The sequence below is a fragment of the Electrona antarctica genome, assembly GCF_951216825.1.
Source record: "Electrona antarctica genome assembly, chromosome: 22".
Taxonomy (NCBI): Eukaryota; Metazoa; Chordata; class Actinopteri; order Myctophiformes; family Myctophidae; genus Electrona; species Electrona antarctica.
Window position 1 is genome coordinate 38,646,182 of NC_136805.1, and position 13,412 is coordinate 38,659,593.

The following is a 13,412-nucleotide window of genomic DNA, read 5'->3' on the forward strand; positions in this document are numbered from 1 at the left end:
ACCGCACTGCCCGTGGTGGTGTGGTATAACGCGTGTTTCAAATTTGAAGTCGGTGGAGCGAACGGTTCTCGAGTTACGTGGATTACAGATTAGCCCATTCTGGGCGGGAACCCCTTTTGGTGTTTTAACTAAGCATTACGTTATACTTTAGCTATTGAAAAATAGCAGATCTACAAGCTCATAGCGCGCCACCGAGTGGCGCGCTACGAGCTTGTAGGTCTGCTATTTTTGAAAAATCGTGAAAATGCGGCACAAATCTTTGAATATATATTCTTTCAGGAGACTTTTTTTTTTTTTTGACGTCAGGTCAAAATGGGTTAGAGACATACAGAGATGTTATAGATAGATATGCTCTAACAAAATGCCACGGGTGGGCCGCGAAAACTTTTCAAGCGGCCCCTTATCCGGGAAAAGTTTGAGAGCGAGAGTGAGAGGGTTGCGCTGGTGGTGATTGCGAACAGAGGAATTTCTCGGGAGACGTAATGTAGAGAGAGAGAGAGTGACCTTGTATTGTTGTCGGCTTCAAATCCAAAGCATGGCTCTTTTCATAAAGGATTTGTTTTTGTATAACCCATTTAGACCTATAAGTTCGATTCTATACAATGTCTTCTAAATAACGACAGTTTTCAGAGAATCCCATGTTTCTGTCAAACTATAATAATAGGCCTCCGACCCCAATCTGAAAATATGTTGTTCCAGGGACCCTCCCCCACAGAAGCAAAGATTTGAGTGAAAAATGTTCGCTCTGAAAGACTATACATTCCAAATTTGCGCCAAATTTTTACGATTTTTCAAAAAATACAAGCTACGAGCTTGTAGATCTGCTATTTTTCAATAAGCTAAAGCATAACATAATGCTTTAAACACCAAAAGGGGGGTTCCCTTCCCGCCCAGAATGGGATAACCAACATTGCCTCTATCCCTGGAAATGCATAAATTGTTGTTCCATCCTCAGTCCTGGCGGGAGTGAAATTGAGAGAAAGAGAGAGATACTGACACACAGAGAGAGAGAGAGAGAGAGAGAGAGAGAGAGAGAGAGAGAGAGAGAGAGAGAGAGAGAGAGAGAGATGTGTTCACTTTTGTGCTGCAGAGCTGTGTCTGTTCTGTCGGGCCACATGGGAAAGTGCTGCCGTTTGAAAAGATCCAGCTTTGGCCCTATGTGGCGCACAACCCTCTCCTCTCTGCCAAAGTGTCCACACAAAGAGACTCTTCTGTGGGTACAGCCAAAAGCGGACAGCCCCCCCTCGCCCTCTCTCTCTCTATCCACAGCTCCCCCCAGTATATACTGCTATCCACGGCTATGCACACCATTAGCTTATTCATGGTGTGAATGCTGATGGCAGTGTGTGGCAGTGCAGCAGGCCCACCACCCCTTGCTGCTTGCCTCCTCCTCCCGTTATCTTCCTAGCGCTGTCAGAGTTATAGTCTCTCTCTCGTCTCGTCAGTACTCAGTATACCACCCTTGAGTTTTGCCAAACAGAGTGAGGTTGTCAGGTTTGTTTGTTTCTCTCTCTCTCTCTCTCTCTCTCTCTTTCTCTCTCTCTCTCTCTCCAAGTCGGACACCCAAACACATGGAAAACGTAGGCGGTACTCAGGGGGGAGGAAACCAAAGTTTTTTGTTTTTTTTCCAGACAGACAGAATACATGAGGATCACCTGGCAGGTATAAGAGAAACATAGGCAGGATATTTATCAGACTGAACACGTGACTCGCAAGTAGAGATGTCCCGATACTGTATCGGTATCGGGACAAGTATCAGATCGGCCCTTATTTGTCATATTGGGTCATATCGGTATCGGTAAATATGCCAGTCTAACCACAGATCCGACACAGGGGTTGACACTATGGCAGGTAAATAAAATGCTGGGACATGTGGAGTTTGCTTTGGAGTTGCCCAAACTGCAAGTGCACATTTGAGTGAGGAATCTGCTATAAACACAACACAAGATATAGCTATAAACACAACATGAGATCACGCCACTGGTATCGGTATTCGGTATCGGCTAACACAGAAATTGAGGTATCGTGATCGGATCGGAAGCGACATCCCTATACTTGCAAAGAACGCACGATGGCATTATAGAGCACCGACGTCTGACGTCATATATGCATCCTATACCTGGGTCATCCCCCCCCCCCCCCCATTCTGAATCCCCATAGACGTGTTCAACCCATGTAGACCTGACAACGATTCTAAAAATGGCTTTCTGAAGAACGTAAAATAATTAGGTTGCTACTGTACATAGCAACAAGAACCCCACAAGGTGTTCCCGTCTTGCAGGACCCTTTTTTGTTGTGCTGTGAGGGTCCATGACTCATATAGCAGTACTGACTCCCCTGTGAGGGTCCATGACTCGGCCCCATTCAGCAGTACTGACTCCCCTGTGAGGGTCCATGACTCAGCCCCATACAGCAGTACTGACTCCCCTGTGAGGGTCCATGACTCGGCCCCATTCAGCAGTACTGACTCCCCTGTGAGGGTCCATGACTCAGCCCCATACAGCAGTACTGACTCCCCTGTGAGGGTCCATGACTCAGCCCCATACAGCAGCACTGACTCCCCTGTGAGGGTCCATGACTCAGCCCCATACAGCAGTACTGACTCCCCTGTGAGGGTCCATGACTCGGCCCCATTCAGCAGTACTGACTCCCCTGTGAGGGTCCATGACTCAGCCCCATACAGCAGTACTGACTCCCCTGTGAGGGTCCATGACTCAGCCCCATTCAGCAGTACTGACTCCCCTGTGAGGGTCCATGTCTCAGCCCCATACAGCAGCACTGACTCCCCTGTGAGGGTCCATGTCTCGGCCCCATACAGCAGCACTGACTCCCCTGTGAGGGTCCATGTCTCAGCCCCATACAGCAGTACTGACTCCCCTGTGAGGGTCCATGACTCAGCCCCATACAGCAGTACTGACTCCCCTGTGAGGGTCCATGACTCAGCCCCATACAGCAGTACTGACTCCCCTGTGAGGGTCCATGACTCAGCCCCATACAGCAGTACTGACTCCCCTGTGAGGGTCCATGACTCAGCCCCATACAGCAGTACTGACTCCCCTGTGAGGGTCCATGACTCAGCCCCATACAGCAGTACTGACTCCCCTGTGAGGGTCCATACAGCAGTACTGACTCCCCTGTGAGGGTCCATGTCTCGGCCCCATACAGCAGTACTGACTCCCCTGTGAGGGTCCATGTCTCGGCCCCATACAGCAGTACTGACTCCCCTGTGAGGGTCCATACAGCAGTACTGACTCCCCTGTGAGGGTCCATGACTCAGCCTCATACAGCAGTACTGACTCCCCTGTGAGGGTCCATGACTCAGCCCCATACAGCAGTACTGACTCCCCTGTGAGGGTCCATGACTCAGCCCCATACAGCAGTACTGACTCCCCTGTGAGGGTCCATGACTCGGCCCCATACTGTAGCTATGAACAGCCTTCTCTTGTCTTCTCCCATGTCAGATTTCCACACTCTCAAGCATGCAGGGATGGGCGTTTATACAATATGACTTAAACAATTCGGGTGGTAAGGTGGTATGTGGTCTCCCTGCTCTACTATTGAAACACACACCACCTTTGACTGAAGAGTCCTATCTATGCATTTGTAACTCAGAGAGAGTCCACGATGAACCAAATGAACCTGTCACTGTTGTTGTGTAACAACATACACGTGTGTGTGTGTGTGTGTGTGTGTGTGTGTGTGTGTACTGTGGAGCCCATACTGTGATTGTCCCTTTCAGGGAACTGACAACCAGGCGTTGGCAGAATACCTTCCTGCCTTCTCTGCTGCCAGCGCACAAAGGCACAATATATGCAAGTGTGTGTGTGTGTGTGTGTGTGTGTGTGTGTGTGTGTGTGTGTGTGTGTGTGTGTGTGTGTGTGTGTGTGTGTGTGTGTGTGTGTGTGTGTGTGTGTGTGTGTGTGTGTGTGTGTGTTTGAGAGTGTTGTATGCTGGCAGAGTGTACGGTTGCCAGGGTGTTCTCAGGCTGTTTCCGTGCTCCCCTCTGCCAGCCCTGGATGTATGTGTGTGTGTGTGTGTGTGTGTGTGTGTGTGTGTGTGTGTGTGTGTGTGTGTGTGTGTGTGTGTGTGTGTGTGTGTGTGTGTGTCTGTCCGTGCGACCATTACATGTGTGTGCAGGTAGGTTTGTGTTCATGCGTGTATGCAGAGAGGTGTGTGTGTGTGTGTGTGTGTGTGTGTGTGTGTGTGTGTGTGTGTGTGTGCCCGCGTGCGTGTGTGTGTGCGTGCGTGCCCGCGTGCGTGCGTGCGCACCAGCTCTGTGGAGGGTCATGACTCAAAAGGAAGGATTGGGAACACATGGTTCTGAACTTAACAGAAGGCCTGAGGGACAAACACTGCCCCCCCCCTCGGTCTCGTCTATGTCTCTCTACCCCCTCTCTCTCTCTGTCTGTCTGTCAGTCCATGTGTCTCTATCCCCCCCCACCCCCCCACCCCGGTCTCTGTCTATGTCTCTCTACCCCCCTCCCTCTCTCTCTCTCTCTGTCTGTCAGTCCATGTCTCTCTATCCTCTTTCATGGTCTGTTCTTTTCCTCCTGGGCTGGCTTTTATCTCAGTGTCATAGATGTCACACTGTGCAGGGTTCATGTGACAGTGCAGGCTCGTCTGTGAACGTGCCGCGCGTGTACGTGTGTTAATGTGTGTGCGCGCACGCGTGCGTGCGTGTGTGTGTGTGTGTGTGTGTGTGTGTGCTCTGTCAAACGGAGGGAGCAGGGTTTTTAGCGATGTCACACTCTGTGCCTCAATGGCACAGGATGAAAAACCCTGTTTGATCACACTCGTCTCCCCCCCTCCCTCCCTCCCTCCCTCCCTCCCTCCCCTCCCTCCCACCTCCTCCTGTCACTCTCCCCCCTCTCCCCTCCCTCCCTCCCTCCCACCTCCTCCTGTCACTCTCCCCCCTCTCCCCTCCCTCCCTCCCTCCCTCCCACCTCCTCCTATCACTCTCCCCCCTCTTTCCTTGCCATCCATCACTCTGGATCTATTCCCCCCCCTGCCCCCACTCTCTCCTCTCCTCTTCATCCCTCGCTATACCTCGCCTCCATCTTCTTACCTCCCCCCCCCCCCCCCCCCTTTTTCCTTAACAATTCACTAATATCAATGGGTTTCTGAAACTCTTCCCAGCAAAACGAGCCTCGATCGTCTCCAAGCTCCTCTTCTTCAATTCGGAGAATCTCTCTCTCGCTCTCTCTCTCTCTCTCTCTCTCTCTCTCTCTCTCTCTCTAAAGACATGAAAAAAAGACCAAGTTCAAGTTCAGGAGACTTCGGGGGGAAAAAAAGCAATTCTCCTGAATGTTGACTTCCGGCATGGCATTGGAAAGGAGTGGCATTTGTGCATTTCTTTCACCATGTATAGTAAATGCTGCATTCGTGGTCTGGAAAGGGCAGCTGTTTTACAGACAGGGGTAAAAGGGAAGGGGCTGTGTCACAGTGCAAAGGCAGGAGCTTTAGGACCCAATAGCAGACAGATAGGCGCAGGCAGATGAGCTTCAATGCAAGGTTTTTATTTTTAAAAAAAAACCTTGCCACAAGGAATACAAGGAACTTGAAGTACATACAGTACACTAGGAGTTAAATCATGGATACACGAGGAGAACACTATACTGACATAAAGTGACGAACTAGCAACGGAACTGAACAAACAGGGGAGTATAAATAGACACAGACTATAGGCACAGGTGAAACAAAATCAAGACAGGGATTGGCTGGGGAATAAGGACACAGGTGGAAAACAAAGACTAATCACAATGCAGGTGACAAGGCAGGTACAGAACTACAGGGGCAGACAGGAAGGCACAAAACAATACTACAAAATAAAAGGTACACAAGGTGAAAGGTGAAACTAAACCTGGAACTAAGACACAGGGAAAACACAATAGGCCTACTACAAAATCACAGGGACACAACAGAAGGGTAAAACAATAACAAAAACCAAGAACAGGGTACACAAGAAAACACAACACGTCACGGACCGTGACAGGCTGAAGCCCTCACTTTGATGTCTATGTATGTGTGCACGTCCCTGGCTTGGGATAAACGTTTGAAACAACTGGTATCAATGTCTCTCTCTCTCTCTCTCTCTCCCTCCACCATTGCAGAGTAACTGTGGCGAGATGCTGCGTATCCGTCGCGTGTTGATGAACTCTCCGGAGATCGTGAGCATCGGTCTGGTGTGGGACTCCGACCACTCGGACCTGGCCGAGGACGTGATCCACAGCCTGGGCACCTGCCTCCGACTGGGCGACGTAAGGAACCACAACATTAACCCATTCTTGCGGCGGGAACCCCTTTCGGTGTTTTAAAGCTTCATGTTATACTTTAGCTATTGAAAAAGAGCAGATCTACAAGCTCATGAACTCGTCTCGTAGGTCTGCTATTTTCGAAAAATCGTGAAAATGTGCCTCAAATATTTGAATATATGTTATTACAGAGTGAACATTTTAACTCAAATCTTTGCTTCTGGGGGGAGGGTCCCTGGAACAACATATTTTCAGATGGGGGGCGGAGGCATATTACATATAACTTTTTTTATTGTCCTTGACATGAAATATTGAGCACCACTGATACAGAAACATGAGGTTTTTTCAGAAAAATATCAGGATTTTGAAGAATTTTTTTTAATTTCGACATCAAGCCTAAATGGGTTAATATGGTGTCACCTGCCTCCGACTGGGCGACGTAAGGGCCCTGGGGTTCCCAAACCTTTTTTCATGTCAAGCAGTGTTGTTTTTAGCAGCACATTTCTATTTTAGTCTAGTCATATAGTCTTTGGACTGAAACTTCATTTAGTTTTAGTCACCTTTTAGTCACCTGGAATGTTTTAGTGTTGGTCTAGTTTTAGTCAACTAAGTGTCATGCGATTTTAGTCGACTAAATCTACAGTTGATTTAGTCGACTAAAATGTGTTTTGGCGGGCCTTGATGCCGTCGTAATGGCTGTTTTTACACTTGCTGAAAATAGCAGGTCTACAAGCTCACAATGCGTCGCGCTATGACGCGTTTTGAACATTTTGTTGCACCACTCTCTTCAGACAGGTCTGATTTTGGTTTGTTCAGACAACACAAACATTAAAGCTGTATACAAAAAAGCATTTTTTATGCTTTGGCTATTCAAAAATAACAGATACAATACTCATAGCGTGTCACTTCGTGCCGCACTTTGAGCTTGTAGATTTCAATTTTTTTCTTTTTTTTTAAAACCGATAGTGAGCAAATGCTTTGAGAGGCTGGTGAGGGAATACATCTGCTCCCCGCTGCCTGCCTCGCTGCTGCATCCGTGGCAGTTTGCACACCGCAGAAAAACAGATCCGCCGATGGCGCTATATATTGCCATGGCTCTCCACACCGTCCTCTCGCACATGGACAACAAGCAGCCGAAGGACAAATATGTACCTATGCTTGTTTGTGGACTACAGTTCATTCGTCATTCTACGCCATTGTCCCAACGAAACTTGACACAAAGCTCAAGAGACCTGGTGCTACACTCAAGCATGTGCGAATGGATACAAGACGTCCTGTCCTGTCACTGGAGCACCCCAGGGATGTGTGCCGAGCCCTCTCCTCTACTCCCTGTACACCTGTATGACTGCACAGCCACACATGACTCCAACGCCATCATAAAGTAATGAATTGCATTTTCATAGCGCTTTTCCAAGTGCTCAAATCACTTTACAATGGTTCATTCATTCATACATTGGGAGGTGAAGAGGCGAACAGTCGACGCCAGCGTCCTCAATTTCACACACCGATGGTGGCGAGCTCGCACCGACCGACTCACTGGAGGCAATGTGGGGTTCAGTGTCTTGCCCAAGGACACTCCGACATGTGGACAGGAGGAGCCGGGATTCGAACCGCCGACCCAGGGATCATTGGACGACCTGCTCTACCTCCTGAGCCACAGCCGCCCAACGTACACAGATGACGGTGAGAGTGACAGGCCGAATCGTCGCCAACGACGAGTCCGACTACAGAGACGACATCAACACACTGGGCACTCTGGGTTCGGGAGAACAACCTCGGCCATCGACGTCGACAAGACCATGGAGCTGATCGTGGACTTCAGGAGGCCACGGAGAGATCGCGCACCTATCCTCATCGATGGCACCGCAGTGGAAAGTGTCGGCGAGTTCAAGTTTCTCGGAGTACACATCCAAGAGGAACTCACACACGTGAGGAAAAAGGCCCAACAACGACTGTACTGACTCCGACGCCTGAAGAAGTTTGGAGTATAGGACACACCGCATCCTCAGGTTGTACACTACAACAACAGCTCAGTTGGAGGAATCCTATCTGCACTGCCTGAGGAAAAGATCGGCCTACACTCGGCGGAGCGCATAATGGGACTGTAAATGGTAAATGGTGCATTTATATAGCGCCTTTATCCAAGGCGCTTTACATAGATTGTGCATTACATTCACCCATTCACACACACATTCATACACCGATTGCGGCGGAAGCCATGCAAGGTTCAGTGTCTTGCCCAAGGACACTTCGACATGTAGACAGGAGGAGCCGGGATTCGAACCGCCGACCCATGGATCATTGGACGACCTGCTCTACCTCTTGAGCCACAATCGCCCCGACATGCGATGCGTAGCCAAAGCCCAGCGCGTCATCGACGACAAGCGGTCACCCAAGTCTCAAACTGTTCAACCCCTCACGACGACGGCGGAAGGAAGGGCAAGGGGGCCTACCGCACTACAGCAGTATCAAGAGGTAGTGTAGGCTATAAGGAACAGTTTCCACCCGACAGCCGTTAGATTGCCGAGGCATGGCGTGAGTCTGTCGACAGGACGCTGAGCAAGGCATGAGCCTTTGCCCGCAGTGGCCTGATGAGAGGCAATGCTGATTGTGGAACAAAAGCTTCTAAATTATGTGAAACCCTTTACTTGTACATTTTGTGTCTTCTTGTATTTTCGTGGGGAAAAAAATGACACGATGGGAACTATGTGCACAATTTCACCCACTTTGTAAAACTGTAAAACTGCAATGTGACAATAAAGTTGATTCTGGTTGATTCTGACTCTTAATTCATGAACATCTGTGCAAATCTTTGAATATTTTTAAAGGAAACATTTGTAACTGTAATCTTTGCTTCTAGGGGTCCCTGGTGCACACACACACACACACACACACACACACACACACACACACACACACACACACACACACACACAGCCACGATGCAGGGTAATGTATTGATTACCAATATGCTTGGACCTGGAATGGTCTTCTTCAGGGACTCGGGGAAGAAGAGCCGTCCAGGTCAACATGCTCAATAAATAAATGATCCTGCGTCGTGTCCGTCAATGTTTCTTCACTTCTAAGGTCAGCAGCAGTGTTGTTTTTGGCAGCACATTTCTATTTTAGTTTTAGTCACAGTCTCTTGAATGGCTTTCATTGGGTTTTGGTCACATTTTAGTCACCCGGAATGTTTTAGTGTTTAGAATAGTTTCAGTCGACTAAATATCATGAGATTTTAGTCAACTAAATCTACAGGTGATTTAGTCGCTTGTAGATCGGCTATTTTCAGCATGCAAACAAAGTGTAAAATGACTTATACTGGATCTCTTGTCCACTAGTCCCTTCCTAACATTTTAGTCTAGTTTTTATTTGTTGACAAAGTCGACGGTATATTTAGTCTTAGTTTTAGTCCTCAGAGCTTAGTTTTCATTTAGTTTCCATGTATTTTTCGTCAGTGAAAAAAGAACATTTTTAGTCTTTAGTTTTAGTTGACGATAACAACACTGGTCAGCAGCACCTCGACAATACTGGTGTGTATCCGTACGCCCTTCTCCTGTCTGTTTGACATGATTTCTATTGAACATTTGTCTATGTTTTGAATGGTATTAAGTAGTGCTTAAGCGGTATAGACATTAGAACAAACAAATAAGACATTAAAAATGTAGCACTTTTCAACATACGTAACTTAGATAGCATTGTATGTAGACATAGCACTCTAGTGTATATACGCATATAGTTTCATTAGATATTCCACTGTTAGGTTCGTATAGCTTACGTATGATTCTTGATGACTATTCTTTATGTATTTGATGTATTACCATGTTTTTGTTCTTGCTTACTGTAAATCGCTCTGGATTAAGAGCGTCTGCTAAATACCTAAATTGTAAAAAGCAATACTACTACTACTAATACTAGTACTACTACTACTACTACTACTACTATTAAGTAATACGCGCAAACGCGGGAAGCGAACGCAGCTCGTACATTGCAATAACAACAATTAGAATAAATTACGTACTTTAAGGTTATTTTAAGTTATTCTTAAGATTTTATATATATAAGTTAAGTTTACGTTTTTTTTAAGTTCTTTTTTTAGTGTGTATGTGTGTGGTTTTTTTTTAAAGTTTTCTTTACGTTTTTTTAAGTTTTTTTTAAGTTTTTTATTTTTAAGTTACGTTTTTTTTAAGTTAAGTTTTTTTTAAGTTAAGTTTTGTGTGTGTGTGTGTGTGTGTGTGTGTGTGTGTGTGTGTTTTGTGTGTGATACAGCTGTGCCCTCTGGTGGCGGGCGGGTGGTGTTACAGCGTGACACACGCACAGACACAGACAGACATGTTCTGCTAGCTCTCATAGTTAGTGCTCACTGTGTTCGCAACTACTACTAATACTAATACTAATACTAATACTAATACTAATACTAATACTAATACTAATGCTAATACTAATACTACTACTAATAATAATAATGGCACTAATGGCATTATTATAATAATGGCATTAAGTACTGTATGTTTTAAGAAGCGTCGCGGTCACCCTTTGTCTCCAGCCTCGACTCAGAGTATACCGCACAGGCTCACACAGGGTTAATAACTCCCAACAATGTAATTAGGAGCCAGACCGTGATTATGAAGTGCCTTAAAGGTAATCAGTAACATCTGACAATTAATCCTAAAAACAGGCAGCGTAGGGGATTCGTAAAGACACGGCAGAAACCTTGTATGTCTCCATTTCAACTTTTTTATGTTTTTTTATTTTTATTTGTCAGAGTACAATCACAGACACGCAAACACTGTCTGAGGGAGTATGCACTATGCAGGCATACAAATATGACTACACACACACGTGCACGTGCGTACAGACAGACGCACGCACACACACACACACACACACACACTCACACACACACACACACACACACACACACACACACACACACACACACACACACACACACACACACACACACACACACACACTAGCTGTGACATACAAAGACCATCTAACAGCATGGAACCCTGCATATAATCATACATTTATTCATCATACAATGCCTCGATCACAACACCATCACGCCACATCACACACCTCTCTCTCTCTCTCTCACACACACATACACAATGTGTTGCAATTTTTAAACGAACGCTAGGGCTAAAAATAGGCGATCTACAATCAGCTATTTTCGGTGCACGACAGCGACACTCAACTCAAGGATGAATCAGGCGTAGCTCCACCGCTAACCCGCTAAAACTAAACCACTAAATGTCTAATCCTGAAACCCTTAGAAGTACATACTAACACCACGATGCAGAAATACTGTTACAAGTTAAAGTATACTGGATTCAAAACGTATACTTCTTGACTAAAAGTATATACAAATGTGCGAACCAAAAGTAAAAGTGCTCATTCACAGACAGAATGTCCCATTTCAAAGTGTACGCAAAACATTTTGAAAATAGTAGATCTACAAGCTCACAAGGTGTCGCTTTATCAGAGACAGTGATAAGAAGGTTTCTGCCCGACAGCAACGACGCACACACACACACACACACACACACACACACACACACACACACACACACACACACACAGCATGCGGTGACATTTGGCCCACGCGAGTATAGTAACACACATGCACACTGTATACACACACACACACACACACACACACACACACACACACAGTCGCACGCGTGACGCGTAACGCGTTGTGACACGAGAGGCTAGCGCTGACACGCTGCAACGGATGTGTATGAATAATAGAACTGTGAATGTAATCTAATGTGTTGCCCTGCATCTCGTCTCCTATCCATCTTCCCGTCTCTCTCTCCGATAGCCCCGCCGCGGTCGGGTCCTGTCATGTTTTTTAGGCGGGTCTCCGTATACCGCGATATTAACCCATTTTGGGCGGGAACCCCCTTTTGGTGTTAGCATTATGTTATGCTTTAGCTATTGAAAAATAGCAGATCTACAAGCTCATAGCGCGCCACCCGAGTGGCGCGCTATGAGCTTGTAGGTGTGCTATTTTTGAAAAATCGAAGAACGACTGACATAAAAACATAGCTTTTTCAGAAAACTGTCAGGATGTAGAAGACATTTTTAGAATCTGATCTCAGGTCAGAATGGGTTAAATCACATTCAACAATGGGAAGCATTATTACCGTGGGGTTAGCGGGCGTACTCACTGTATGTTGTACATCATTGGTTCTTAACCCATTTTGACCTGAGATCAGATTCTAAAAATGTCTTCTACATCCTGACAGTTTTCTGAAAAAGCTATGTTTCTATGTCAGTCGTTCTTCGATTTCTCAAAAATAGCTAAAGCATAACATAATGCTAACACCAAAAGGGGTTCTCGCCCAAAATGGGTTAACCCATTTAGACCCGAGGACGATTCTAAAGAAATGGCTTCTAAAATCAACCCCTTTTTCATGTCAAGGACCCCCCAGAATTATCTGTATTTGGCTGCGGACCGCCATCTGAAAATATGTTGTTCCGGAGCCCCAACAAATATGTTGTTCCGGAGCCCCAGCAAGGGCAAAGATTTGAGTTAAAAAACGTGAAATAATATATATCCAAAGATTATATACACATTTTCACGATTTTTTCGAAAATAGCAGATCTACAAGCTCCGTAGCATGGCACTTAAAACACCAAAAGGGGTTCCCATCCTGAATGGGTTAAACGTTTTCATGTCCAAGGACCGCCCATTTGACTGCATGCAGGCGGGACACCCCCTTATCTTCACATGGTGAGTCACATCTTCATGACATCATCAAGATGTGATTCACCATGTTCATGATTTTTTTTCAGACCTCCAGTTCTAGGAAAAAACCAGAATGGGGGGACTTTTTTTTAATTATTTCCACACAACAGCTCTATGATATATTAATGACATAGTAAGATGTGGAAAATGAGTGGTATTCTCCTTTAAGCATTATATTATACTTTAGCTATTGAAAAATAGCAGATCTACAAGCTCATAGAGCTTGTAGATCTGTAGACGAGCTTGTAGATCTGCTATTTTTTTTGAAAAATCGTGAAAATGTGGGACACATCTTTGAATGTATATTCTTTCAGAGCGAACGTTTTTAAACTCAAATCTTTGCTTCTGGGGGGGGGGGGGGGGGGGGGGGGGGGTCCCTGGAACAACCTATTTTCAGA

The 13,412-nt window shown here is 46.1% G+C and overlaps 1 protein-coding gene across 1 annotated transcript in view; it reads left to right on the top strand.

Moving 5' to 3' along the window:
- The window catches only part of usp54b (ubiquitin specific peptidase 54b), a gene marked incomplete at its 5' end in the record, with an annotated part of 109,508 nt that overhangs the window by 57,881 nt on the left and 38,215 nt on the right, over nt 1–13,412 (top strand). The window contains one exon of the mRNA XM_079492381.1: nt 6,111–6,257. Within this exon, the coding sequence (XP_079348507.1) occupies nt 6,111–6,257 (147 nt within the window). The remainder of the gene's footprint in view (nt 1–6,110; nt 6,258–13,412) is intronic.